General features: G+C 54.0%; 1 protein-coding gene across 1 annotated transcript in view; it reads left to right on the top strand.

Annotated features, from left to right (window-relative positions):
- Positions 1 to 25,744, top strand: part of ABCA13 (ATP binding cassette subfamily A member 13) — a 232,906-nt gene that overhangs the window by 18,412 nt on the left and 188,750 nt on the right. The window contains exons 2-7 of the mRNA XM_038562528.1: positions 1,212 to 1,305; positions 4,411 to 4,534; positions 18,925 to 19,079; positions 20,892 to 20,920; positions 22,083 to 22,246; positions 24,405 to 24,535. Of these exons, the coding sequence (XP_038418456.1) occupies positions 1,212 to 1,305; positions 4,411 to 4,534; positions 18,925 to 19,079; positions 20,892 to 20,920; positions 22,083 to 22,246; positions 24,405 to 24,535 (697 nt within the window). The remainder of the gene's footprint in view (positions 1 to 1,211; positions 1,306 to 4,410; positions 4,535 to 18,924; positions 19,080 to 20,891; positions 20,921 to 22,082; positions 22,247 to 24,404; positions 24,536 to 25,744) is intronic.

A 25,744-nucleotide genomic window follows, 5' to 3' on the forward strand; every position in this document is an offset into this window, starting at 1 on the left:
TTTTTTTTTTTTTTTTTTACTTTGAAAATTCAGGACCATGCAAATTATTGCAATCCTTATCTGTACCTCTTTTTTTTCTACGTGAAGAGATTTGACTCCAATAATCTGAATTTTAGGAATTTGTTCCAATCTTTTTTTTTTTTGAATTTGTTCCAATCTTAAGGAGGATTTTTATTTTTTCAAAAGAAAAATTTTTTATATGCAAAAAATATTTGTTGATGGAAGAATGTGAATTATGATATACCCATTAGGTAAGAACATAATGCCATCAGTAAGATGCTAGTTGTGAACCTCGTGCAGCAACAGCAGAAAATACTCATAAGGGGCATCTGGGTGGCTAAGTAGGTTGAGCTTCCGACTCTTGATTTCAGCTTAGGTCATGATCTTAGGGTCGTAAGATGGAGCCCTGAGTCGGGCTTTGTGCTCAGTAGAAAGTCTGCTCCTCCCTCTCCCTCTTCTCCTCCCTCTGCTTGGGCTCTCTCTCTCTCTCAAATAAATAAATGAATAAGAATCTTAAAGAAAAAAAAGAAAATACTCATAAAAAGAGGTGAGTGTGTGTGTGCTACTGCTCTCTCTGGGAAAATGTCTATTTGGATGGAAAAGGCAGGAATATTAAAGAAATTAGGAAAATATTGGGCACTTCAGTGGCTCAGTCAGTTGGGCATCTGACTCTTAGCTCGGGTCTTGATCTCAGGGTTGTGAGTCAAGCCTCATGTTGGGCCCAGCGTGGAGCCCACTTAAAATTAAAAAAAAAAAAAAAAAAAATACATAAATAAATACACAAATACATAAATAAAAAGAAAAATAGTTAACTTGTTGGAATAGGAGAAATATGAATGAAGTTATTTATTTAATTTCTTTAATGTCATGAAGTCTACCATAAATAAGAATGTGGAGAAAAAGGAAAGAAGTAGAAGACCTGCCTTTTGGGGAGAAGTATGAGGAGCTGACAGTCGTGGGTCTGGATGTAGTGACGAACTGGGCCTTCTCTGTGGGTCCCTGTCCCAAATGAGTGTTTTCAGAGATGCGCAGTAGGAATGACAAGGAGTTCCTTTTCATTTTTTTATTTTTTATTTTTTTTTTACAAGGAATTCCTTTAAAGGAGGCCTGACCTGGCCAGTGTACCATCCTTCAGGAGAGGGGGATACCATCGTACTTTGCAGTTCATTCAATTTCTAATATATTTTTTTTTTTTTGGACATCTTCTCCAGGTCCTTTCTCTTGCTGAATTCTTTTGGCCATGCATCCTGTTCATGATTCTGACAGTGCTTCGCTTTCAAGAACCTCCCAGACACAGAGACAATTGTAAGTGTCACTTTTGCTATACTTGTTGAAATACAGCCCTCTGGAGAAAAAAGTGCAGCTCTCTTTCCTCTGTTCTTTATAGACCCAGAACTCTGTGTGGAGTGAACGAATATTTATTGTAATATCGCAATAGCTATATTTCTGGGGTATGTGCTATAAGCATCAGTTTATGTTTTTTTTTCTCTTAAGAATGAGGTTCACACATGTCTGCTCCATCTAGCACATAGATTAATTCCTCTAAACTGCCTCTTTGGGCATAGGTTTATGTGATATTATACGTATATAAAGAGTAGAAGTAAAAGTGGGAGGTACATTTCACAGTTTGCCAACATTATACTGGTGGCAATCATGGTTATGGTGGTGGGGAAGGTGGTGGTAGTGATACTGGTGATAGTGATGATGAAGATGTTATGGAGATGATGGTGATGATAATGGTGATGATGATGGTGATGATGGTGATGATGGTGATGGTGATGATAGTGGTGATGATGGTGTTGATGATGGTGGTGATGATGGTGATGATGATGGTGATGGTGATGATGGTGGTGATGATGGTGGTGATGATGGTGATGGTGATGGTGATGATGGTGGTGATGATGGTGTTGATGATGGTGGTGATGATGGTGATGATGATGGTGATGATGGTGGTGATGATGGTGGTGATGATGGTGGTGATGAAGGTGATGGGATGATGATGGTGGAGATAATAGCTGATGGTGATGGTCATGATGGTGATGATGATGGTGCTGATGATGGTGATGATGATGGTGGTGATGATGGTGATGGTGGTGATGGTGATGGTGATGGTGATGATGATGGTGGTGATAATAGCTGATGGTGATGGTCATGATGGTGATGGTGATGGTGGTGATGGTGATGGTGGTGATGGTGATGATGATGGTGATAATGGTGAGGGTGATGATGATGGTGTTGATGATGGTGATGGTGATGATGGCAATGATGGTGGTGATGCACTGATGACCCATTACCGATTAACTTCTGCTCCAAGGGCTTTATCAGAAAGACCCTTGTGTTTATCTGGTTTGAAATCTTAGCAGCGTTGCTGCTTATGAAATGGTGGCCTATTTTTTATCTACTGGATTTATGCCACTTGAAATATGGATAATGTGGCTAATTCTGAAAATGTTAATGAATAAAGGACTATTAAGGGATGGGCTTTATCTAAAATAGCACATCACTATCCAACAAAATTCATTCATTTACTCATTTGGCAAATATGTATTGAGGGCCTGCTGTGTCCAAGTCCTTGCTGAAGATAGAGAAGAGTATTTTCCGTGTCCTTATAAAGAGCGTGCCGTCAGGCCAGACTAATACAACACACTGGCAAAAATGTCACAATGGGATTCTGCAGAGGGGCCATGTAAGCACAGAGGAGAAGGCTCCTGGGGAATTGGCATGTGATCCTTTGTTGGACTAAGGTGTGCAGGAGAGGAATGATCTGGACAGGGCAAGCAGCTTGGGGAGAAGTGAAACTAAATGGGATTCCTTACAACTAAGAAGCAGGGAAGTGGCAGGTCAGATCCATAGGAGGTTTGTATGATGCTGAGGATGGTCACCTCCTAAGGGCACAGCGGAGCCATAGACCGTACAGCATGAAGGCCCAAGTCACTAGTGGCAAAATGTCCTTGAGTGGTCTCGTTGTAAATAACAAAACATTGAAAGTACTAGTGGTGCTAGTTCAGTCCTCGCAGCTGGGAAGAGCGGCCTGTGGTGGTCCTTAGGTAAAAGCCTACACCTGGTCCTCGAGCGTTCATCTGCCCTCACTCTGTATCGGGAGCCTGGTCCCAGCAAAGAAGTGGCGAGGGGAGGTCTGGCAGCGCTTCCCACACGTTGATGCAGAAGAGCACTGGTGGGGAGGAGAGCCTCAGAGGGCCCGGAGACCACACTGTGAAGCTGTGTGCACTCGCCGGCTGTGTGTAGGCTTGGGCCAGCGACCTCGCCTTTGTGATTTTACCTGCCTCAAGAACGGCCCAAGGACTCAGTGAGAAAGCCAGCAGTGAGCGTGTGGCCAGCGCGGGGCTTGGCACACAAGAGATGACCAACGCGGGGCGCCCGGGGGGCGCAGTCGCTTAAGTGTCTGCCTTTGGCTCAGGCCATGATCTCAGGGTCCTGGGGTCGGGCTTTCCTCTCAATGGCAAGTCCGGGTCTCCCTCTCCCTCTGCCTCTGTGATCTCTCTTGCTCTCGCTCTCTCTCAGATACATAAATAAAATCTTAAAAGAAGAGAGAGATGACGCACACACGTCTGTTCCCCTTCCTCACCCTTCCCGCTCTCCGCATGCCAGGACTGGAGTCCTCCATCTCTGCCCGCTGACGGCCCATTGTGGTGGCCGGCATCCCTGCCATGTCCCGGGGGTTGGTGGCACAGAGCATGTTAGGGAAACACGCCTTTTCTTACTAGCTGGCTACGACCCCAGAGCTGTGTCTGGTCTCCTCCCCAGCGCCCTGGGCCTTGTGTTAGCTCAGAACCCTGTTGGCCTCTCTAGCTTAGAAGCCCGCTGGCTCATCTTTTCTTCCTTTCTTTTGTTCTTTCTTTCTTCCTGTCATTTGCTTGTTCATTCAGTCATTGATTCACGATCCAACGTTAGGTGGCTGTCTTCTGCGTGCAGAGCATTGTGCGGAATGGACCGCGGGCATGGGGGTCTCCGCGCCTCGGGGAGTGCGGTCATTTCCCAGAACAAACCAGATTCCCGGGAAGGGCCCTCCGCCAAGGCTTTACTAGCTGCCTCCCGTTAGATCCGCAGTTTCCAGGTTGCCTGGGGGCAAGGTTTCTTTGAGTACTCAGACTTTTATTTATTATTCATTTATTTATTAAAGATGGTGCTTATTTATCAGAGAGAGCAGGAGCCAGATGGGGGAGGGGCAGAGGGCGAAGCAGGCTCCCTGCTGAGCGGGGACTGGACCCCGGATCATGACCTGAGCCCAGGGCAGAGGCTTCACTGACTGAGCCCCCGGGCGCCCCCAGACCAAGTGAATCACGGGTTGATGCTATAATTACAGCATCTCAGACACTTCCCTTCTGACCGGGGAGGCATCCGCGTCGGCCCCCACTTATACAGACGCGCTTCTTCCTTGCTCGCACTCAGGTTTTCTGCAAGCCCGGGACCTGCCCAGCCGCGGTGTCCTCCCCTTCATGCAGGCCCTGCTCTGCAACACCGGCTCCACCTGCAGGAACGTGAGCTCCCCAGCGCCCTCGGAGGGCCCTCGGAGGTAAGAGAAAGCCAGCTTCCTGGCCAGGCTGGAAGTGAGGCCTCAGTGGCCTGGGGGGCCCGGGGCGGGGTGGGGGCTGGTAGTGAGGCCTCCGTGCCCTGGGGGGTCACAGAGCCTGAAGTCCGGGAACTGAGCACCCAAAGGCTGGTGTGCTCCCTGGCAGCCCGCGGCAGGCTGGGGCGGCCTCCTGCCGCTTGTTCTTGGACCCACGAGGGACTGTGGACTTGCAACCACCCGCGCGACTGTTTTCCGTAGCTTAACAGTCTGGCTCCAACCGACCGGCGCAGTCAACTGCGGTCGTGGCACCAGGTGCCACCGGCAGGTGTGAGTGCGAGCTGCCCACTGGGCTCTCCGTCCCGTCCGTGGCTGAGATCACACGGCCCGCGGGGCATTCACCAGCTCACACGGGGTGGTGGGCTTCCGTGACCGGGCCACTCTGGGGCTGCCTGGGGATGGGGGTCGCTCAGCATCCAAGGCCTCAAGGGTGGGAGCCCCTGGGTTCCCTACGAGACGACTCAGTACACAGAGGCTCTGGAAACTTCTCCAGAAGAGATGGGGAAGGGTGATGGCTCAGCTGCGCCGGCTGACGCTCGGGTCGGCTCCATCCTAGCCTCCAGGCCGGGCCTGTCTAGGCACTCGCATGGGAGGGGCGCTACAGCACCCCTGCACCTCCACCCCACGACCCCGAGGGAGCTGCAGGCTTCTGGGTGACTCGTGACACACCCCGTGCGACGTTCACCTACCTGCCTGTACTGGAGACGCGTAATCGAAACGTGAGACGTAGAGAAAGTCATTTCGAAATTGCCGGACGTCAACCCGAGATACTCAGCGGTCGTTCTGTTCCTGCAGCAACTAAAGGGGTAACACCCTCTTTCTGGGAGTTTGGGGGGCTCAGCTCGGTGGCATCTCCTCCTGGGGCTCCCCCTCCTCCCCTCCTCCTCCTCCTGCCTCTCTTCCCTCCCCTCCACCCCCTCCTCCTCCTGTCCTTCCTCTCTGTCCTTCCCCTCCTCCCTGTCCTCCCTCCTCTCCTTCTCTCCACCCCGGGCTCTCCCTCCTCCCTCTCCTCTTCCTCCTCCCCCTCCTGCTCTCCGTCCTCGCCCTCCTCCCCGTTCTCCTCCTCCTGCCCCTCTTCCCTCTCCTCTTCCCCCTCCTCCCCGTCCTCCCCTCCTCTCCCTCCTTCCCATCTTCTTCCTCCTCCCTGTCCTCTCCACCCTCCTCTCCTCCCCCTCCTCCCCTCCACCCGGGGCTCCCCCTCCTTCCCCTCCTCCCCCTCCTCCTCCTTGCCCTCCTCCCGTCCTCCCTGTCCTCCCTGTCCTCCCCGTCTGCCCCCTCCTCCTCTCCACCCAGGGCTCCCCCTCCTCCCCCTCACTCAGAATGGACCCTTAGGGTCTGTCCCAGTAGGGAAAGGTGGGCTTTGCCCCCAGACAGTAGCCCTGTTTACTGCTGGGCATCTGGGGCCTCCTGGTGTCTCTGACCCTTAGGGTTCCCTCACCGGCCTCCTGGCTCTTGAGTTTGGAGGACAATGCCCGCCGGCTCTTACTTCGCTGGTGACCACAGCTGCTCTCCTCCCCCCACCTCCCTGCGCCCACCTCCCTTAGCCGATACTCAGGGACCGTCCGGACCCTGGACAGCGTGTCATACCCCGTCCTGGGGCCATCCGTGCCAGGCAGGGCAGCGGGAAGCCTTGAACGTCGTAGCCAGGGAGGAGTGGCTCTGGGCGTCTAGAGGTGCCGAGGCGGGTCTGAAACGCACAAAGTGACGCAGGCAGAGTGACCCGCAGGCCGTGGGTGGTGTGGGGACGTGGTGGGGGGCAGAGGGGCCGCAGGTGGGTGGGGAGGACACTGGCCGCCGGCTGCAGGCTGCTGGCCTGTCCACCCCCCACCCCGTTCACCTGTGAGTGCCCTTGAACCCCAGGGCCGCGCAGACTCCATCCGTCCATGGGCCTGTGGTGAGCGGCTCAGAAGCGGCTGGGTTTATACCCGCGAGAGCAAGCTTCCCCTTGGGTCTCTTCAAGCCCCATCGTGGCGGGTTTAGTGTGGAATTCCGAGCCCTGGGTCAGGCCGGAGCTTCGCTCTGGGTGGGAATCCCACATGGCATCACCGTGGGAGGTGCTCCCGAGCACGGCTTTTGGGAGCGACAGCCCTGGGCTCCAGGGGGGCGGTCGGGGCTCAGGAGGAGTCGCCCTGAGAGCAGATCCCGAGCTGCCCGCGCCGAGGACGGGGTCCGCCTGGGTTTCTGGGGGAAGCCTCTCCCGGGTGTGTGGCCAGGCCCACCTGCCCTCGCCCCGTCTGGGGCAGGGGGCTGCGGAGGAGGGTGGGCAGCTCCCCACCTCCCTTCCCTCTGGCGTCCTCACTGCGCGGCCCTGGGCTTTGTCACCTTTCTTCCTTCTCAGTCCCCGAGTCCTCGAGGGTCACCTCTGCCCGCCCCACGGTTTGCACGCTTTCCCTAGTCGCCCCCATTCTGCCGCTCCGGGGTCCTTTACGAGCAGCCGGACCCTCTGCCTCCTCCCAGGGCTAGTTCATCCTCGCCCTGAGAAGGAGGGACGCGGGCAGTCCAGGAGATTCTGTGGGGGCCCTGACCCCGTCCCTGACGTGGATGAGACGCCGGGGCTCGAAGCCCAGGGCCCGGAAAAGGTTCTTGGGATGGCTTTGGTGCAAACAGGGTTTTATTGGAGCCCAGGGAGAGAGGCCTGTGCCGGGGGCAGGGGGAGGGCGCGCTGTAGACTGTAGACTCTCAGGCCAGGCCGGGAGGGGTCAGGGAGCGCCTGAGTCCCTGAGGAAGCCGCGTTCCAGGACCCCGGGTGGGGGGCTGGTGGGGGGAGAAGGTCAGTTATTACGTCTAACACAATCTGAGCCCTGAGCCCCTTCGGGTGGACGTGGGTGGGCCAGGTGCTCGGGGTGACCCTGCGGGCTTAGAGGTAAAGGGAGTTTCTAAGGGGACGTTTCTGTGTTGGAGCAGACTCATGGGGTCTTGGGGGTCGGGCCAGGATGGGGCAGCTGAGTCCCTGGAGGAGGGTCCCCCTGCCTGGCTCAGGGCGTGTCACCGGGCTACAGGCGGTAAGGAAATGTAGTGACTTCCGTCCTGCCTCTGTTTCCCCCTCAGTCCTTCTGGACACATGTCATCCCCTTCCCCTTGGTGCTGTGCCCTCTGCACCCTTCACTCTGCGGGCTGCCCCCCAGCCCTGAGGTCACAGGTCCCCTCTAGTGAACGCTGATGCCCAGTGGCTTCCTCCGTGGCCCCTCCATGGCATGCAGGTCGGAGTCGCCCCTCCTGGTCGGGGCCTAGCGACCAGGGGCTCCTGCAGTGGATCCCGCTCCCGACTCTGCCTGTGCCCTCCTCCCCTTGTGACCTTGGAAATGAAGGGGCAGCATTGGGGTGCTGGGAGGGGGGCCTCAGGACCCGTTCTCGGGACGCTGGCGCCTGTCCACACGCGCTGGCCAGAGGGGCCTGGGCTGCGCGCTGGACGGACCGTGTCAGGCTGCAGCCGGGGCCCTGATTTCAGCTCCGCTGTCGCCTCAGGCCTCGTCGCCCCCCTTTATAGTTTTCTCTCTGAGGAGCCACAGAGCAAAGACCGCAGGGTCCTGGGGTTCATTTCTAGGCCCTTCCCAGCACTCAGGCCCCTGGCCCAGCCTGCAGACGTGCTCCCCATGACCCGCAGGACATGCTCCCCATGACCCGGGCCGCCCACGTCCCTGGGTCCCTCCTCCCCATGACCCAGGCCGCCCACTTCCCCGGGTCCCTCCCTGGCGCTCTCTGATTCTCATGGGGATGCAGGGGTGTTCTGCTAACTTTCATTTGTAAATTCCTCCCCAGGAAAGCTGGTTTTATTTTTATAACATGTTAATATCCTAGTTTTAAAAAAATATTGTTCATTTATTTATTTGAGAGAGAGAGAAAGAGAGAGAGAGAGCACGCAGGGGGAGGAGAAGGAGCAGAGAAGCAGGGAGCCTGCCAACAGGGGCTCATTCCCACGACTCCGAGCTCATGACCTGAGCAGAAATCAAGAGTCAGGTACTCAGCCAGCTGAGTACCCAGACGCTCACCACACGCCCACCTAGATGCCCACTAGATGCCCACCAGGCACCCACCCAGGTGCCCACCAGATGCCCACCTAGACGCCCACCAGGCACCCACCACGTACCCACCCAGGTGCCCACCTAGACGCCCACCAGGCACCCACCATGCGCCCACCCAGGTGCCCACCACGTGCCCACCCAGGCACCTACCACGTGCCCACCTAGATACCCACCCAGGTGCCCACCAAGACACCCACCCAGATGCCCACCCAGGCACCCACCACACGCCCACCCAGGCACCCACCACGCACCCACCTAGACACCCACCCAGGTGTCCACCCAGGCACCCACCACACACCCACCTAGACCCCACCCGGGTGCCCACCCAGGCACCCACCACGCACACACCTAGACCCCACCCAGGTGCCCACCCAGGCACCCACCACACGCCCACCCAGGCACCCACCACGCACCCACCTAGACACCCACCCAGGCGTCTACCACACGCCCACCTAGACACCCAACATGCGCCCACCAGGCGCCCGCGCACGTTCCTTCTAAGTACAGTTGCTCCTTTCGCCCTAGTGTTGAATTCGTCCAGGCTTTGGGTCTCTGCGTGGGGTGAGGATCCAGTTGCACTTGTTTCTCTCATCCGGTGAGCGATTCCTTATCTCCCCTCAGGAGCAGCTCTCCCATCCCCCACCGATCTGTGTGGAGCTGCCCTGGAGCTGCCCGCGGACAGGTGGCCCTGGTGCCCTGTGGGCTCTGGAACCTTCTAGACGGAGCCACCCTGGCCTGCGCTCAGGGCCTTCCTCCTGGAGCTCCGCCGGGCAGGCACGCCTACCTCCCTGTGTCCCATAGTGTCTGTGCTTCCTCGTGCACTTTACACACGTGTCGGCGAGGGCCCCGAGAGGACGCTGCTGGGATTTTGGTCGGTGTTGCGTGAATGTCCCCGCGGGGCTTGTTGGTATTTCCCCGTGAAGGCCATGGACACCTCCGCTCACACTATCCTAGTTACCGTGTATTTTTGGTTGCTGTTGCGAATGGGATCTTTTTAAGATTTTATTTATTTATTCACGAGAGACGCAGAGAGGCAGAGACGCGGGCAGAGGGAGAGGCAGCTCCTGCGGGACTCGATCCCAGGACCCGGGGGCACGCCCTGAGCCCAAGGCAGACGGGCACTGTGCCCCTCGAGCTTTGAGGCACTTCCAGTTTCCCCGAAGCGTTGTGCCAGGTCACCTAGTCACCTCCTCACGTCCGCGAACCAGGGCGCCGGTGCTCCACCTGCCGCCGCCTCCCGGTGTTTGGGCGCCTCCTCCTTACGGCCAGGCTCCACGTCACGCCGTCGGGTGTAGTCTTACCTTGTGTTTCCCACCGTGGATGCTGTCGGGATGCGGGGCGACGGGCCGCGGCCGCCCGAATATTCCTTCAGGGTTTGGTCTTCCTCCCGTTTCGGGCTCACAGCTTCCAAATCCCTGGCGTTTCCTGGAGCTCAGGACTTGGCCCTGGGGTCTTTGTTGTGTTAATGACGGTGACTTTCGGACCTGCCCGGGGCTGGGGGTGGGTGGGACTCTCAGGCCAGGCTCCCCCCCCACCCCCCCGCAGGTGGGATCCGGTGTTGTAGGAGCAGGCCCCACCCGGAGGCCTTCCTGCAAACTCTCAAGGATGTGGCTCGGAGCTTCTGGGCTGGAGCTGGGGGGCTGGGGGGCTGAGGGGCTGGGGAACTGGAGGGCTGGGGGCTGGGGAGCTGGGGGGCTGGGGTCTGGGGGCCAGGGAGCTGGGAGCTGGGGGCTGGGGAGCTGGGGGGCTGGGGGGCTGGGGGCTGGCGAGCTGGGGGGCTGGGGGGCTGGGGAACTGGAGGGCTGGGGGCTGGCGAGCTGGGGAGCTGGGGGGCTGGGAGGCTGGGGAACTGGAGGGCTGGGGGCTGGGGGGCTGGGAGGCTGGGGAGCTGGGAGGCTGGGGGGATGGGGAACTGGAGGGCTGGCGGCTGGGAGGCTGGGGGGCTGGGGAACTAGAGGGCTGGGGAGCTGGGGGGCTGGGGAGCTGGGGGGGCTGAGGGGCTGGGGAACTAGAGGGCTGGGGGCTGGGGAGCTGGGGGACTGGGAGGCTGGGGAACTGGAGGGCTGGGGAGCTGGGGGGCTGGGGAGCTGGGGGGGCTGAGGCGCTGGGGAACTGGGGGGCTGAGGGGCTGGGGAACTGGAGGGCTGGGAGCTGGGAGGCTGGGGAGCTGGGAGGCTGGGGGGATGGGGAACTGGAGGGCTGGGGGCTGGGGGGCTGGGAGGCTGGGGGCTGGGGAGCTGGGGGGCTGGGGGGCTGGGGGCTGGGGAGCTGGGAGGCTGGGGGGCTGGGGAACTGGAGGGCTGGGGAGCTGGGGGCTGGGGAGCTGGGGAGCTGGGAGGCTGGGGGCTGGGGGCTGGGGAGCTGGGAGGCTGGGGGGCTGGGGAACTAGAGGGCTGGGGAGCTGGGGGGCTGGGGAGCTGGGGGGGCTGAGGGGCTGGGGAACTAGAGGGCTGGGGGCTGGGGAGCTGGGGGACTGGGAGGCTGGGGAACTGGAGGGCTGGGGAGCTGGGGGGCTGGGGAGCTGGGGGGGCTGAGGCGCTGGGGAACTGGGGGGCTGAGGGGCTGGGGAACTGGAGGGCTGGGAGCTGGGAGGCTGGGGGCTGGGGAGCTGGGAGGCTGGGGGGATGGGGAACTGGAGGGCTGGGGGCTGGGGGGCTGGGAGGCTGGGGGCTGGGGAGCTGGGAGGCTGGGGGGCTGGGGGCTGGGGAGCTGGGAGGCTGGGGGGCTGGGGAACTGGAGGGCTGGGGAGCTGGGGGGCTGAGGGGCTGGGGAGCTGGGGGCTGGGGAGCTGGGAGGCTGGGGGCAAGGTGGCTGGGCCCTGGCACCTCCCAGGTCCCCCAGGGCAGCTGGTCCACCCCACTCTGATTCAAATCCTGTCATATCATAAATTGGCAAAGGTAAGTACGTGTTCCCCGAGTTCCCTGCGTCGTCCTAGCCACTTAACCTAAGGCAGTGGGGGCGGTCTGTTGCTGGCACCCAGCTGGGACGGGCTGGGACGGGCTGGGGCGGGGCCGGGGACTAGGGCTGCCACTGGGCAGGTGGTGTCGGCAGTGACTTGGCTTCTTGGGCACCTGCTGGTGTCTGACAATTGCTATCTGATGCGGCAATGGGGGCGCCCGCCCCAGGCGGGAACCAGTCGGGGCATCTTCCCCGTGTCTGTTCGCGTGAACTCTTGGTTCAATTAATCGTTAAGTTGTGATCTTTGTTTTTACCGAATTCCTACTGTCCCTTACATATTCTGGATACAAGCCTTTCATCGGAGAATTGTATTGTGAATATTTTCTTCCAGTTCGTGACCTGCCTTTTGAGGAGCAGCAGATTCCTTTCCTGTTTCGTTTTGTCTGGGTTTGGGTTTCTCTGTTGTTCCCCAACAGAAATATTCACCTCCTGGGAGATCGTGGTTTCCTCCCAGAGGAAGGCAGGTTTCCTCCTGCTTCTAGATTTTACAGGTTTAGCTTCTGTTTCGGTGCACGGTCCGTTTTGAGTTGATTTTTGTGTTTGACGTGGGGCGAGCGATGAGCTTCGTGTGCCCCGGGGAGCTCGCCGGTGCTCCACGCGCGGCAAAGCCTGTCCTCTGCCGTCACGCCGCGTTGGTGCCTTTGCGGAGGGTGGGGAGCCCGCTACTCAGAGTACCCTGTAGTCCTTCCTGCTCTCACGTCTCAGCGACCCTGAGACTCGCCAGGGGCAGATAGTCTCAGCTGTAGAGAAAGCCTCAAAATCAGGTGATATAAGAGCTTCATTTTTTTTTTTTTTAAGATTTTATTTATGGGCAGCCCTGGTGGCACAGCGGTTTAGCGCCGCCTGCAGCCCAGGGCGTGATCCTGGGGACCCGGGATGGAGCCTGCTTCTCCCTCTGCCTGTGTCTCTGCCTCTCTCTCTCTCTCTGCATCTCTATGAATAAATAAATAAAATCTTTTAAAAAATAATATTTTATTTATTTATTTGAGAGCAAGCGAGCGCGAGCGGGGGGGGGGGCAGAGGGAGAGGGAGAGGCAGACGCCCGCTTAGCTGGGAGCCGACACGACTCGATCCCAGGACCCCAGGGCCTGGATCCTGACCTGAGCTGAGGGCAGACACCCACTGACTGCAGCACTTACATTTCTCTGGTGGTTACCGATCTTGAACTTTTTTTTCTTTTTTTCTTTTTTAAGTAGACTTCATGCCCAACGAGGAACTTGAGTCGTGATTCTCAGATCGAGGGTCACACGCTCCCCCTACGGAGCCACCCGGGCGCCCCCGTTTAACCATTTTTTAATGTGGACAATCCCCGCTGGTGGCTTTGTAACAGATCCCTTAGGCCACGCCGCCGGGAAATCCAGTTTTACTTCTTGCTTTTCTTGCCTGGACGCCTCTTCTTTCTTGGGAAGTGTCACGTGTTCCTGTTCACACACGTTCTTCATGTTCATCGCCAGGTCGTTGATTTTAGACCTTTTCTAATGTAAAGATTAAAAGCGGGCAGCCTGGGTGGCCCAGCGGTGGTTAGCGCCGCCTTCGGCCCAGGGCGTGACCCCGGGGTCCAGGGATGAGTCCTGTGTCGGGCTCCCTGCATGGAGCCTGCTTCTCCCTCTGCCTGTGTCTCTGCCTCGCTCTCTCTCTCTGTGTCTCTCCTGAATAAGCAAGTAAAATCTTTTTAAAAAAAATATTAAAAGCTTTGCGTTTCTTCCCGGGTGTAGCTTCACGCCGTCAGAGATCCTGATGGGACGTATTTTCATTTGTACGAAGTTCAAAACACACACTGAATGCTGTGGGCTCTGCTTTGACTCGTGGGTTACTTGCAGGTCAGATGCTTGACCTTTAAACATTGGGACGTTTTCCTTGAGGCCTTTTATTACTAATCCATACGCAATTCCACGGTGGCCAGGGGACGCTCGTGATGAAGGTCTTTTCTAGTTCGTCGAGGCTCCGCTTCTCCTGCAAAATAACAAGAAAGGAATCAAAATCGAAATCTTGATTGTAGATTTTTTTATTTCTTTCAGTTCTATGGTGCTTTGCCACGTTTACTCTGGGGCCGTGCGGTCGGTGCGCACGCGGGACCATTAGGGGTTTGGTGGCGCCGGGCAGTGTCCCCAGCACTTAGGCTGTGCGAGCCCTGCCCTGGGCATCGTCCACGTCTGAAGTCGGCGTCGTGTGGTGTTTGTGCAGACGGAGCTTTCCTCGGCCCAATGTCTCGTACCGTCCTCCTCCGTCCTTCTCCTTTCTGGCTGCCCGTGGCTTCACGCCGATGACCTAGATGGCGCCTGGCCACTTCTGTCTTTCCCGTCCTGACAGTTGCTGTCTAACCTACAGACGGTTTACCCTGAATATATTGGATTCATATACCGGCACGTGCTTTCTGCTTCTATCGTCTCTTGTGTACTCTGGTTTTCCTCTTTATTGCCTTTTTCATGTAAGTGGAGTATTTTTTACTTCACTTTTCTACACGACTGACTTATTAACTCTAGCATCTTGCTGTATTTTTCTTTTCTTTTTTTTTTAGGATTTTATTTATTTATTTGACAGAGAGAGAGAGCGTGCACACACAAGCAGGGGGAGCAGCAGGTAGATGGAGAGGGAGAAACAGGCTCCCCCCCCCCCCCCCCCCCCCCCCCCCCGCCGTGGGGCTCGATCCCAGAACCCCGGGATCACGACCCCAGAGGAAGGCAGGCGCTCAACCAGCTGAGCCACCCAGGCGCCCCTTGCTGTATTTTTCTAACGATTCCTGCCATTTCATGCTTGTGCATGTGTGTCTGCGGGAGTGATTTCTAGGAGCAGAATTACAAGTCAGGAGACCAGTACATGTGTGATTTTGATGGTGTTTCCCAGATGCTCCTTATGGGGGTTGTAGTATTTTGCATTCTGTCTTCCAAGGTGTGAGGATATCTCTCCCCCCGTGGTGAGACCGGGAGCGGTCTGCATGGACTTCTACATTTCTGTCAGTCTGATTTCTCATCGTTCCTGATGAGAAATGATCTATCAGTGCGGTTTTATTTGCATTTTTCTCATTATGGGGATGTCGGGCCTATTTTTATATCTCCATGTGCGGTTTATCCTTGTTTTCCGAAGAAATGTTTACTTGTGTCCTTTGTCCATTTTTTTCTCTTGGATTGTTATTTTTATTCTTGATTTCCAGAGGCTCTTTACATACAAAGGGGCTAAACCCTTTGTCATAGAAGTTGTAAATATCTTACGTGAGTTTGTCATTTATTTTTTGACTTTTTTTTAACTTTCATCTTGAAGTGATTATAGACTTTAAAGAGTCGTAAAATAGGACTTTGAGTTCAGCTTCCTCAAATAGTGACATCCTGTTCAACAATATCAAACCTGGGAAATTGACGTTGGTGCCATATTATTGTTAAGTAGACTGTAGGTTTTGTTCTGTTTTCACCTGTTTTAGCTGCACTCCCCCGTGTGTATTGTTAGACAGTTTGATCTCTTGCGTGTAGGTTCATGTAACCATCACCACAATCAATACGCATCTTGTGTTCAATCAATATCTTGTATTGGTTTGATCACAGATAATCTCCAGGCTCTCCCTGTATAGCTGTGAGCACCCCTCCTTCAAGTTCTAGCGTGTTCTCTGCCTCCATACTCTTCGCATTTGGAGCTATAATTATATATGCATTATATCGTGTATACTTTACAGAGTTTAGGTAAATTTACGTAAGGTCACATAAGTTGAATTACATAGACTATAGCTTCAGGAGATTGGTTTGCTGTTTTCTGCTGAGCCTGTGCTCTTAAGTTCCACCCACCGTACTGGGTGCGCCAGCTGTTGGCTCTTATTACTGAAGAGCGTTTCAATTTATGTTTCCATACAAGTTCTTTTTTTTTTTTTAACAGTTATTTTATCGGTAGTTTTTAAACAGCTGAAAATTGCCCTGTGTCCCTGAAGAACGAAGGCCGGTAAGCAGAGATTTCTTGCACCAGCGCCAAAGCCGTCGGGCCATGGGGAGCAGTCTCTTCCCACTGAGTCGTGAAGTGGTTAGAATTTACATGAACTCCGCCGTGTCTCGTGTCCCCAGACACTGTCTTGCTGTCAGTTGGGACCGTTTCCCTCCCCATCTGACTGTGGACTCACTTCTGGTCTCTCCAGCAGCTCTTTCCCCAGAGAACCCGGGAAACAGTCCAAGACCTCCGAGTTTCAGGGGCGGGGGCCGGGAGGGGATCCCCCTGCAAAGGAGGCGGGGGGAGTCCAAGAGGGTGCTGTGGACACGGATTCTGTTTTCCTTGATGACAGCCAATGTGCGGTGCAGCCTGCGTCCTTTCTGGAAGAGATCTGAACAGAGATCCTTTATACATTTTTTAAAAATTAAATTCAATTAATTAACATGTGCTGTGTTGTTAGTGTCAGAGGCTGAGGTCAGTGATTCACCAGGGCTCACCCCGTCCCGGGCCCCCCTGCGACTCTGTCCCCCCTCTCCTCCCGCGACCTGTTGTTTCCTGTCATTAAGAGCCTCTCATGGTTTGTCTCCGTCTCTGATTTCGTCTTGTTTGATTTTTTCCTCTCTTCCCCTGTGATCCTCTGTCTTGTTTCTCAAATTCCACAGGAGTGAAGCCATGTATGTGTCTTCCTCTGACTTAGCTCACTTGGCGTCGTGCCCTCTAGCTCCAGGCACGTTGCTGCAAGTGGCAAGATTTCATTGTCGGGACGGCTGAGTAATATCCCGTCGTGTGTAGACCCCATCCTCTGTACCAACCGTGTGTCGCGGACCTGTGGGTGCTCTTCAAGGACGCCTCCGGACTGAGAGTGAGGCGGCGGGGAGACCATTCTTGCTTTTCTGTCGGCGGGTGGACTTGCCGCAAGCTCAGACGCTCCTTTACACCCAGGCTACGGCAGGTTTCAAAAGCCACTTCTCCCGGGAAGGTCCCTGTGCGCCAGCAGGGGACAGTCACGGTGGCGACTTACACGTCTTTCCTCTGGAGCCCCCTGGAAAGGGAGCAGTGTGAGAGCCACCCAAGGGTGTTCCTAGAATTATGTTTGCCTTTGGATCTGGTTGCCTTAAGAATTAATCCTAATTCTCTAAGAGCCCACCTAATTGTAAAGTAATAAGGAAAATGAGCGCAGATCGTGATGGAAACAATTACTCCACTGCTTTCTCTTGCTCCCTGGTCCCTGCAGCTCAGGCTAGAAACGTGTCGCGTGTTAGCACTGCCGTTCGCTCTTATTTACAGAGCGCGGGGGGCCGGACTCGGGGCTCAGATCTTACATACGCTCCCCGTGCTGACCCTCACCAACCCTGGTGGGTGGAAAATACTAGGATCCTGTTCCGCTTTATTTTTTTAAAGATTTTGTGCATTTATTTGACAGAGAGAGAGAGAGAACGAGCTGGAGGATGGGCAGAGGGAGAAGCAGACTCCTCGCTGACCAGGGAGCCCGACTCCGGGCTCAATCCCAGGACCCTGAGATCACTCCCTGAGCCAAAGGCAGACACTTCACCGACTGAGCCACCCAGGCTCCCCAGGATCCTGTCTTAAGGAGGATTTTGCAGGGTGCTGGGGTGGCTCAGTCGGTTGAGTGTCTGACTCTATTGCAGCTTAGGTCTTGACCTCAGGGTCGTGAGTTTGAGGCCTGCTTTCCATGCTGGGCGTGGAGCCTACTTAAAAAAATAAGATGAAATAAACAGGATTTTCTGAGGGCGACTCTGAGGCCAGGGGAACGTTCATGGGGAAACTGAAGGGTGGGCCTGAGCACTTTTCGGGCTTCTGGGATCCTCAGACTCTTGGCTGGGAACCTGTTGAGTGTTGCCAGAACCAACCATTGCTTCCTGGTCCTCTGGGAGGGCCGTTTCGTTAGTCGTCTGGGGGCTGAGAAAGAAGCTGGTCAGCTGGCAGTGGCCTCTTGTGAGTCCTGCCCCCCGCCCCCCGCCATTCTGCACCTTGCTGGTCAAACATTCCTTGGTAACAGGCCAAAGGCGGATCTGGACTCAGGAGGATGGAAATTCTCTACACCCCAATCCAACGGCCCCTCTGGGATTTCCCTGGGCACGCTCGCTCTCTCCTGCTTGCTCGCTTTCTCTCCCACCTGCACACACCAGTGAGCACACACACACAACACACACAACACACATCACTATTTAACTCAGGATTTTCTTTTTATTTATTGGTGTTCAATTTGCCAACATACAGCATAACACCCAGTGCTCATCCCCTCAGTGCCCGTCACCCAGTGCCCCCGTCCCCCCGCCCTCCTCCCCTTCTACCCCCCCTAGTTCATTTCCCAGAGTTAGGAGTCTCTCATGTTCTGTCTCCCTTTCTGATATTTCCCACTTATTTTTTCTCCTTTCCCCTTTATGCCCTTTCACTATTTTTTATATTCCCCAAGTGAATGAGACCATATAATGTTTGTCCTTCTCCAATTGACTTATTTCACTCAGCATCATACCCTCCAGTTCCATCCACATCGAAGCAAATGGTGGGTGTTAGTCGTTTCTAATGGCTGAGGAATATCCCACTGTACACAGAGACCACAGCTTCTCTATCCATCATCCTTGATGGACACCGAGGCTCCTTCCACAGTTTGGCTCTTGTGGATGTTGCTGCTATAAACAACCCTGTAACCCGGGACTTTCTATGTATTTTTTCTCCTGCAAACATTTGTCATGCTAGTAATAATTCATAATCTGGTCTTATGGACAATTAAGGTGGTTTTGAAATAATAATTAGAAAAAGAACATACGGGGCGCCCAACTGGCTCAGCCGGTGGAGCAAGCGACTGCTGACCTTGGAGTTGTGAGTTTGAGCCCCACGCTGGGTGCAGACACCTGTTGTCCTGGCGAAGCCGGTCCCAGCTCCTGTTCCGGGGCCCACACAGGGTCCTTCCCGTCCCGAGTCTTCGCACCTGCTCGCTCTGGCCCCCGTCGTCCGTGGCTCGCCGTTTCGCTGTCAGATTCCAGCTAGAGAGAACGGGGAGGCGGTCCAGCTCGAGTCCCTCTGGACGCGGCCTTTCTGCCTCCGTCCCGCATCCTCTCCGGGTGTCCCGGCGGCCCCCCTCCCGGCCCCGCGGTGGGTCGTGCGCCTGTGCACCTGCGTCCCGGAGGCCCGCCCCAGCGCCCCTCCCCGCCGGGCTGGGCGACACGGGCCCAGGAAACCGAGCGCGTGGCCCGCTCCTGCACAGGTGCAGTGCTCGAGCGTCACGGGCAGTGGATTGAGGACGGCTTTCTGGCTTCCAGTTGGCGGAGATTTTTGTAATTCTCATAAAATGGTCATTTCCCTTGGGGATGGAGGTCACGGAGCCGGCTCCGCAGGGGGTGGGGGGGTTAGCGGAGAGCGAGAACCCTGGCAGCCCTCCGGGAACGTGATCCTGTGCGGAGCGTTATTCATTTTCCTTATTTGAAGTTCCTCCAGATTCGGGGCTACCGCTGGCCGTCGTGAGAAGGTCAACGACCTGGCCTTCCTGGAGGAGATGCAGGACCTTGCCGAGGGGATTTATGAAATCCTGGACAGGGCGAAAATCCTGCGGGAACTGTGGGCAGGAGGATCCAAGGATGCAGGCAAGTTGGTCTCTGCCTGTTGGGCCCCCTCTGGACACGGGCCGAGCCCAGAAGGTCCCTAAAATCCTGTTTACGCCTTAGTTTGCCTTATGGCACCAGGTTGTGTGGTTTGGGTCTGTGCCTGAGGCCCAGCACCCGGGGCTGGTTGTGAGGCCGATTTCTACCAACGTCCTGCCCGGGAAGGCGCCGGCGAGTGGGGTGCGGCCATGAGGGGGTACGGCACACTGGTGTCTCCCTGCAGGTCCCCCCCGCCCCGTGTCTCTCTCTCTTTCCGGGGGAGCTGGGTCGGTCTGTCAGTGTTAGTGATGCTTTAAGGTCCTGGAGGATCAGCTCTGCAGACAGAGCTTCAGGGCCTCGGGGCCTGTTACGTCTGGTCCACGGGACGTGTGCCCGCGTCCTAAGCGCTCCGACTCCAGGTGTCCCCGCGTGCTCCGGCAGCAGAATGGGATGCGGGGCTCCTGGAGCCTGGCTCACCCGTGGGGAGGCGTGGACCGCGACACAGGCCGCACTCGGCCGCCAGGTGCTGTTGCATTTTAGCTCTGAGCTAGATTTGGATTCTGGGGAGACAGTAAACAATGTTTCAGTATAAGCCTGTCTCCAAAATTACGTACTTATGGTGAAAAAGTACGTGTCGTTTACCTGAAATTCAAATGTAACCGGCCACCTTGTGATTCCATTTGTGAAATCTGGTGACTCTAAATTCCTGCCTCAGGTGTTCTTTTTATATATATATATTTATCTTCCCATGGATTATATATGAGGGAATGTAATGAAGACGGGCAGGTTTCACAAATGACCCCAAATGTGTCAGCAAAGGACCAGAATCCCTCCAGACTCAAGTGATGGAAGCCTTGTATTAAGCACTATCACAAGATCATTCTACTTTTATAAAATGTGGTTTTCTTTATTTTTTTAAAGATTTTATTTATTTATTTCAGAGAGAGCGAGCGGGGGTGGGGGGGCAGAGGGAGGAGCAGCAGGACTCGATCCCTGAGCAGGGAGTCCCATGTGGGACTCGATCCCAGGACTGGGGATCATGACCTGAGCGGAAGGCAGATGCTTAACCCACTGAAGCCCCCAAGGGCCCCTAAACTGTGATTCTCAAGTGAGGTTTTCAATATTCTATGAAGCAGAGAACCATTTTTTTAGACTTTACGCCCAGTGTGGAGCCCAACACAGGCCTCGAACGCATGACCCAGAGATCAAGACCTGAGCTGCGATCGGGAGTAAGATGCGCGACCGACTGAGCCACCCGGATGCCCCAAGAACTAATATGTTTTTTGAGATGAACTTTAGTTTCCACTTTGTTTTCAGTGTGTTGCTACTTTGAGCTGTTCCCATGGCGTACGCGCCAAAGAAAACCCACACCTTCACTTGTGACACAGTCGGGTGTGCTTGCCACCGCACGCGCGCTCCCCTGTGTCCCGCTGGTTCCTTCACCTGACGCAACCACCCCACGGGTTGGGGCTCGGTCCTCTGAGCCCCACTGCAGGCTCCAACTGCGAGTAGTGGGTCCCCAGGTACTTTTGTTTGACTTGACTACAAATCTGAGATTCCCACAAACCCCTCCTGGTTGCGAGAGTGGCCCGTAGACCTCCAGCTGCTTTATTGTTTTTTTATAAGATATTATACCGGATACAGAGGGACAGCAGATGAAGCACAGGGACCAGTTCCTTCAGACTTCTTCCTCGGCTTGGGTGTCATCGTGTTTTGGGATGCGTGATAGCTAATTCGATTTTAGAACAAATAGGGGCCCAGCAAATGCTTGCGGATTGCTTATTGAACTAACATCTGAAATCTCTTTTATTGTAGATTCTTCTCACGGCTCCAGTTTGATAGCAGTAAGTATTTCTTATTGAAGATTCTATTTATTTATTCATGAGAGACACAGAGAGAGAAGCAGAGACACAGGCAGAGGGAGAAGCAGGCTCCATGCAGGGACACTGATGTGGGACTCGATCCCGGGACCCCAGGGTCACACCCAGAGCCGAAGGCAGGCGCTCCACCGCTGAGCCCCCCAGGCGTCCCTAGCAGTAAATATTTTAACAAAAGTTTGAAACTTAGTCTCCAGAGACCTAAGAGTTAAGTTCAAAGCACTGGTTTTTACTTTATTTTTCAGTCACTTGTTTTTTTAAGTAATCTACACCCAACGTGGGACTCAAACTCACAACCCTGAGATCAAGAGTCACGCGCTCCACTGACTGGGCCGCAAACACTTCCTCCTAATGAGTTTTTGGCCACATGGTGTGGGAGCCGCACTGGAGGTGGCCCGGCCCACCCTAGGAGATGGGCTGAAAGGCGAGTTCTAATTCTCGCAAGCAGAGGTGCCGCTCTGGGCGGAGGTGTGACCCCTGGGGGAGGTCAGTGGTCCCGGGATGCTCTGGGGGCCCACGCTCAGTTTTGCCATTGCTAACGGCTTGCTTTGCCATTGCTAGCATGTGGTGTCGAAAGCTCAGGCATCTAGAATGTTCCGAAGTGTCCGTTCCACAGGCCGGGCTGTTGGAATATGCGTTTCCTCCCCGTCTTGCCCCGGCATCCCAGCCTCCCTTGCTCCCAAGGCTCATTTTTAAAGCAGCTGCTTTATGGCTTCAGCGACATGGGTTCTACCCCCCTTCAGCACAGCTCTGCCTGGGGAGGGAGCCCTCTGACACCCACCGACTGGAATGCACATTGTTAATTCTTGGCCTCCTTCTCATTTTTAGACTTTTATTTAAAATTTTTAAAAAAATTTATTTATGCATCAGAGAGAGTGAATGAGTGAGAGAGAGAGAGAGCAGGAGTTGGGGAGAGAGAGAGAGAGGGGGAGTCCCATGTGGGGCTCAGTCCCAGGACCCTGAGATCATGACCTGAGCTGAAGGCAGATGCTCAACCACTGAGCCCCCAGGCGCCCCATTATCTACACAGTATTTAACCTCCCAGAGGCTCCTGCGGCCCACCCAGCCCCCCTACTTCAATCATGAACATCATGAGAGGGCAAACTCCTGGTATTTTGTTTCCTAACAGATGGATCTCAATAAGACCGAGGAGGTGATCTTGAGGTTGGAGAAACTCCACCAGCAGCCCCACATCTGGGATTTTCTCCGCCTGCTGCCGAGACTGCAAGCAAACGACGTTTGCGCTGAAGACTACATCCGTGGGGGGGTGCACCTGCTCCACGCGGCCTCGACGTAAGTGCAGGACCTACCAGGGGCACGTGTGTGGGCGGTTTCCTCCACACGTTTTCTTTCTTTTTTAAAAAGATTTTATTTATTTATTCATGAGAGACCCAGAGAGAGAGGCAGAGGCACAGGCAGAGGGAGAAGCAGACTCCATGCAGGGAGCCCGACGTGGGTCTCGATCCCGGGACCCCAGGATCACACCCTGAGCCAAAGGCAGGTGCTAAACTGCTGAGCCACCCGGGCTGCCCTCCTCCTCAAGTTTTTATGGGGAAAAACTCTCTCTGGGTAGCTCTCTTGCTTGATACAAGGAAAAGAAGTCTGGGATCACGGCACCCTGAAGTGGCTGGGAGTCTTGCATCTCCATGTCTCGTCCTCTACCTGTGTAGATATTTCACACGAGGGCAGACATGCTGTGCAGACCCCACTCTCCCTGTTTTAAGCAAGTTGACATCATATCATTTTGTACATTCCCGTTGTCTTCAAGTGATTATTTCTATTGTGATTTTTTTTAAGATTTTAATTTTAAATAACCTCTCTGCCCAAGGCGGAGTGTGAACTTATAATGCTGAGGTCAAGAGCCGCATGCTCCCTCAACTGAGCCACCCAGGTGCCCCTTCAAATCATCATTTGTAGTGGTTGCTATTTTACTTTATTTTTAAGGAATATTTTATTTATTTATTTGAGAAAGAGAGAGCGAGCGAGAGAGAGAGAACACGGCCAGGTGAGGAGGAGGACCAGGGAGAGAGGGAGGGAGAAGCTGACACCCCGCTGAGCAGGGAGCCCGACTCGGGCCTCAATCCCAGGACCCTGAGATCAGGGCCTGAGCCAAAGGCGGACGCTTCCCTGACTAAGCCCCCAGGTGCCCCGAGGATCGGAAAATTCTGAATGTGAACATGACTTTCCAAGCTGCTATGAAGGCATATTTGTCAACGAAGGACAACGGAGCATATTTTGACCGTTGGTTGGTTTGCTTTGTGACTTACACATTGGATCTAGCGGGTGTGCCCTTGGCTGCACTCTCGCTCCCACTGGCTGCGCTGGCCGGGGCCGTGAGCGGGCTCCTTGGAGAGACACGGGATGTGAAATTACGGGATATTGCTGACGGCTATGGTGCCATATCAGCTCCAGCATTAGTTTTACTTCTATATTTTGCTTTGGCGACACGATGTCAAGAAAATCTGCATGCAGCCAATTACACATCAATTAAAAACACACACACACACACAATTAAACAACTACTATTCTTTAAACAAGAAGAAAATCTGCCTTAGATTCAGGAATAAGTATTTGGGGGACGCCTGGGTGGCTCAGTGGTTGAGCGTCTGCCTTTGGCTCAGGTCGTGACCCCGGGGTCCTGGGATTGAATCCCGCATCGGGCTCCCTGCATGGAGCCTGCTTCTCCCTCTGCCTGGGTCTCCGCCTCTCTCTGTGTGTCTCTCGTGAATAAATAAATAAAATCTTAGAAATAAGTATGTACATGTGGTGCCATGCAAACTGATCATTTGTTAATGGTCTATATTGTTGTCGTGGGGTGCCAAAGGGACCTTGAGAGATTCTCCTTAGGGAGAAGCTACAGGGAAATAACTTGTTTGAAGCACAACTTAGGTCTGGTCGGTCTGCGGTTGCTAAAATGTAGACATGTTCTTACTTCAGCTGAATGGATTTTGTAGTTTACAAGCTTGATCATTTAGAATGATACTTGATGCAATTACTTATAAAATAAAATTTTAAATATTTATTTAAAGAATTACATGAGCACAATATATATATACGGGCACTACCCGAAGCCCCTTGTTCTGAGAAACAGGTTGGCTGCCGCTGATCGTACCCCTGACATCCTCAGAGGTTCAGACGGTGGGGGGTTGGGGTGCTCAGTGTCCAGGAGGACACCGCCAGAGTTTAACCTGCTGTTCTGAGCTGGAAGTGGCCAGGTGTCTGCCCACTTGCTTTTTGGAGGTGGCGGCACCGTGGACCCCAGCCGGCCTGGCCAGCTCCCTGAGTGAGCATTATTCCCTAGGCCAGAGACTTAGGGTCACGTGTAAAGCCACAGCGAATGCTGGTGTGTCAGTGGCCCAGCCACATCCCTCAAAGAGCTGGGACCCGGCTGGGAGGCGCTGCTCCGTGGGCACAACCAGCTCATGTTGCTTTGGTCTTCCTTTGGTTCTAGTTCCTTGGCAACTTTGGAAGATTTAGACTGGCTGCCACTCAATCACACTTTTTCCACGGTTTCTGAAAACGTGCTGAATGTGACCATCTGGATGCTGACATTTCTGCAGGAACATGGAGTGGCCACCACTGGTATGTGTGCCCAAGAGCTCGTGAGAAATTTCAAGCGTTCCCCTGGTTACCTTTACGACAGCCACCGTAGAGCCAAAATGCTCTTCAAAAAAGATGGCTTGATGAACATGTCAAATGCAAAGCGGAATCCACTGTTTTTTTTAATAAAAGAGAGAAACAGACTGAAAATTTGGAATTCAAACCTGAATTTGATTTTCTACCATTATTGAAATTCTGTGGCTGTTGCCAATTAATGGGTCATTATTATTTTTTTTATAAATTTATTTTTTATTGGTGTTCAATTTGCCAACATATAGAATAACACCCAGTGCTCATCCCGTCAAGTGCCCCCCTCAGTGCCCGTCACCCAGGCACCCCCACCCCTAGTTCGTTTCCCAGGTTAGGAGTCTCTCATGTTTGTCTCCCTTTCTGATATTTCCCACTCATTTTTTCTTCTTTCCCCTTTATTCCCTTTCACTATTTTTTTATATTCCCCCAATGAATGAGACTAATTAATGGGTTATTTTTAATAAAAAATGATTGATTTTAAAATTCTTTTCTTTGGTCCCCCTCCAAGATTAAACCTGTCATTGGTTCTGCGATTGGAATTTTTCCTCTCTCCTCTGATCCTATTTGGGAAAAAATATTTGAAAAATAGTAAGGCTGGTGAAAAGAGGCCAGCGAGTGTGGATTTGGAAGGTCTGCTAACTAAATGGACGAGCCCCTTCCACAAGGAAGGCAATGGAATTACCCAGCTCTCTCTCTCTCTCTCTCTCTCTATATATATATATATATATATATATATATATATATTTAAGTCTTATTTATTTAAATAATCTCTATACCCAACATGGGGCTTGAACTCATGACCTCGAGGTCAAGAGTCGCATGCTCTACCTACTGAGCCAGTCAGGCACCTCTAAAATTGTATGTTTAAAGTGTACAATGTGATGGTTGTGCAGTTGTTACCACACTGCAGTTAATGAGAGTTTGGTGAGAACATGTAGGATCCCTTAGCAAATTTCACGTGTCCAATACACTGTTATTGACTGTCGTCACCATGCTGTACAGCAGATCTCCAGAACTTAATCATCTTATAACTAAAACTTTGTACCTTTGACCAGTATCTCCCCACTTCTTACCTCCCAGCCTCCCGTAGCTACTATTCTACTCTCTGTTCAGGGCATTATTTCTTGAATTGCCAACTGGACCTGAGTATTCTACTTTTAA

The sequence above is a fragment of the Canis lupus genome, chromosome 18 (assembly GCF_011100685.1).
Source record: "Canis lupus familiaris isolate Mischka breed German Shepherd chromosome 18, alternate assembly UU_Cfam_GSD_1.0, whole genome shotgun sequence".
Classification (NCBI taxonomy): Eukaryota; Metazoa; Chordata; class Mammalia; order Carnivora; family Canidae; genus Canis; species Canis lupus.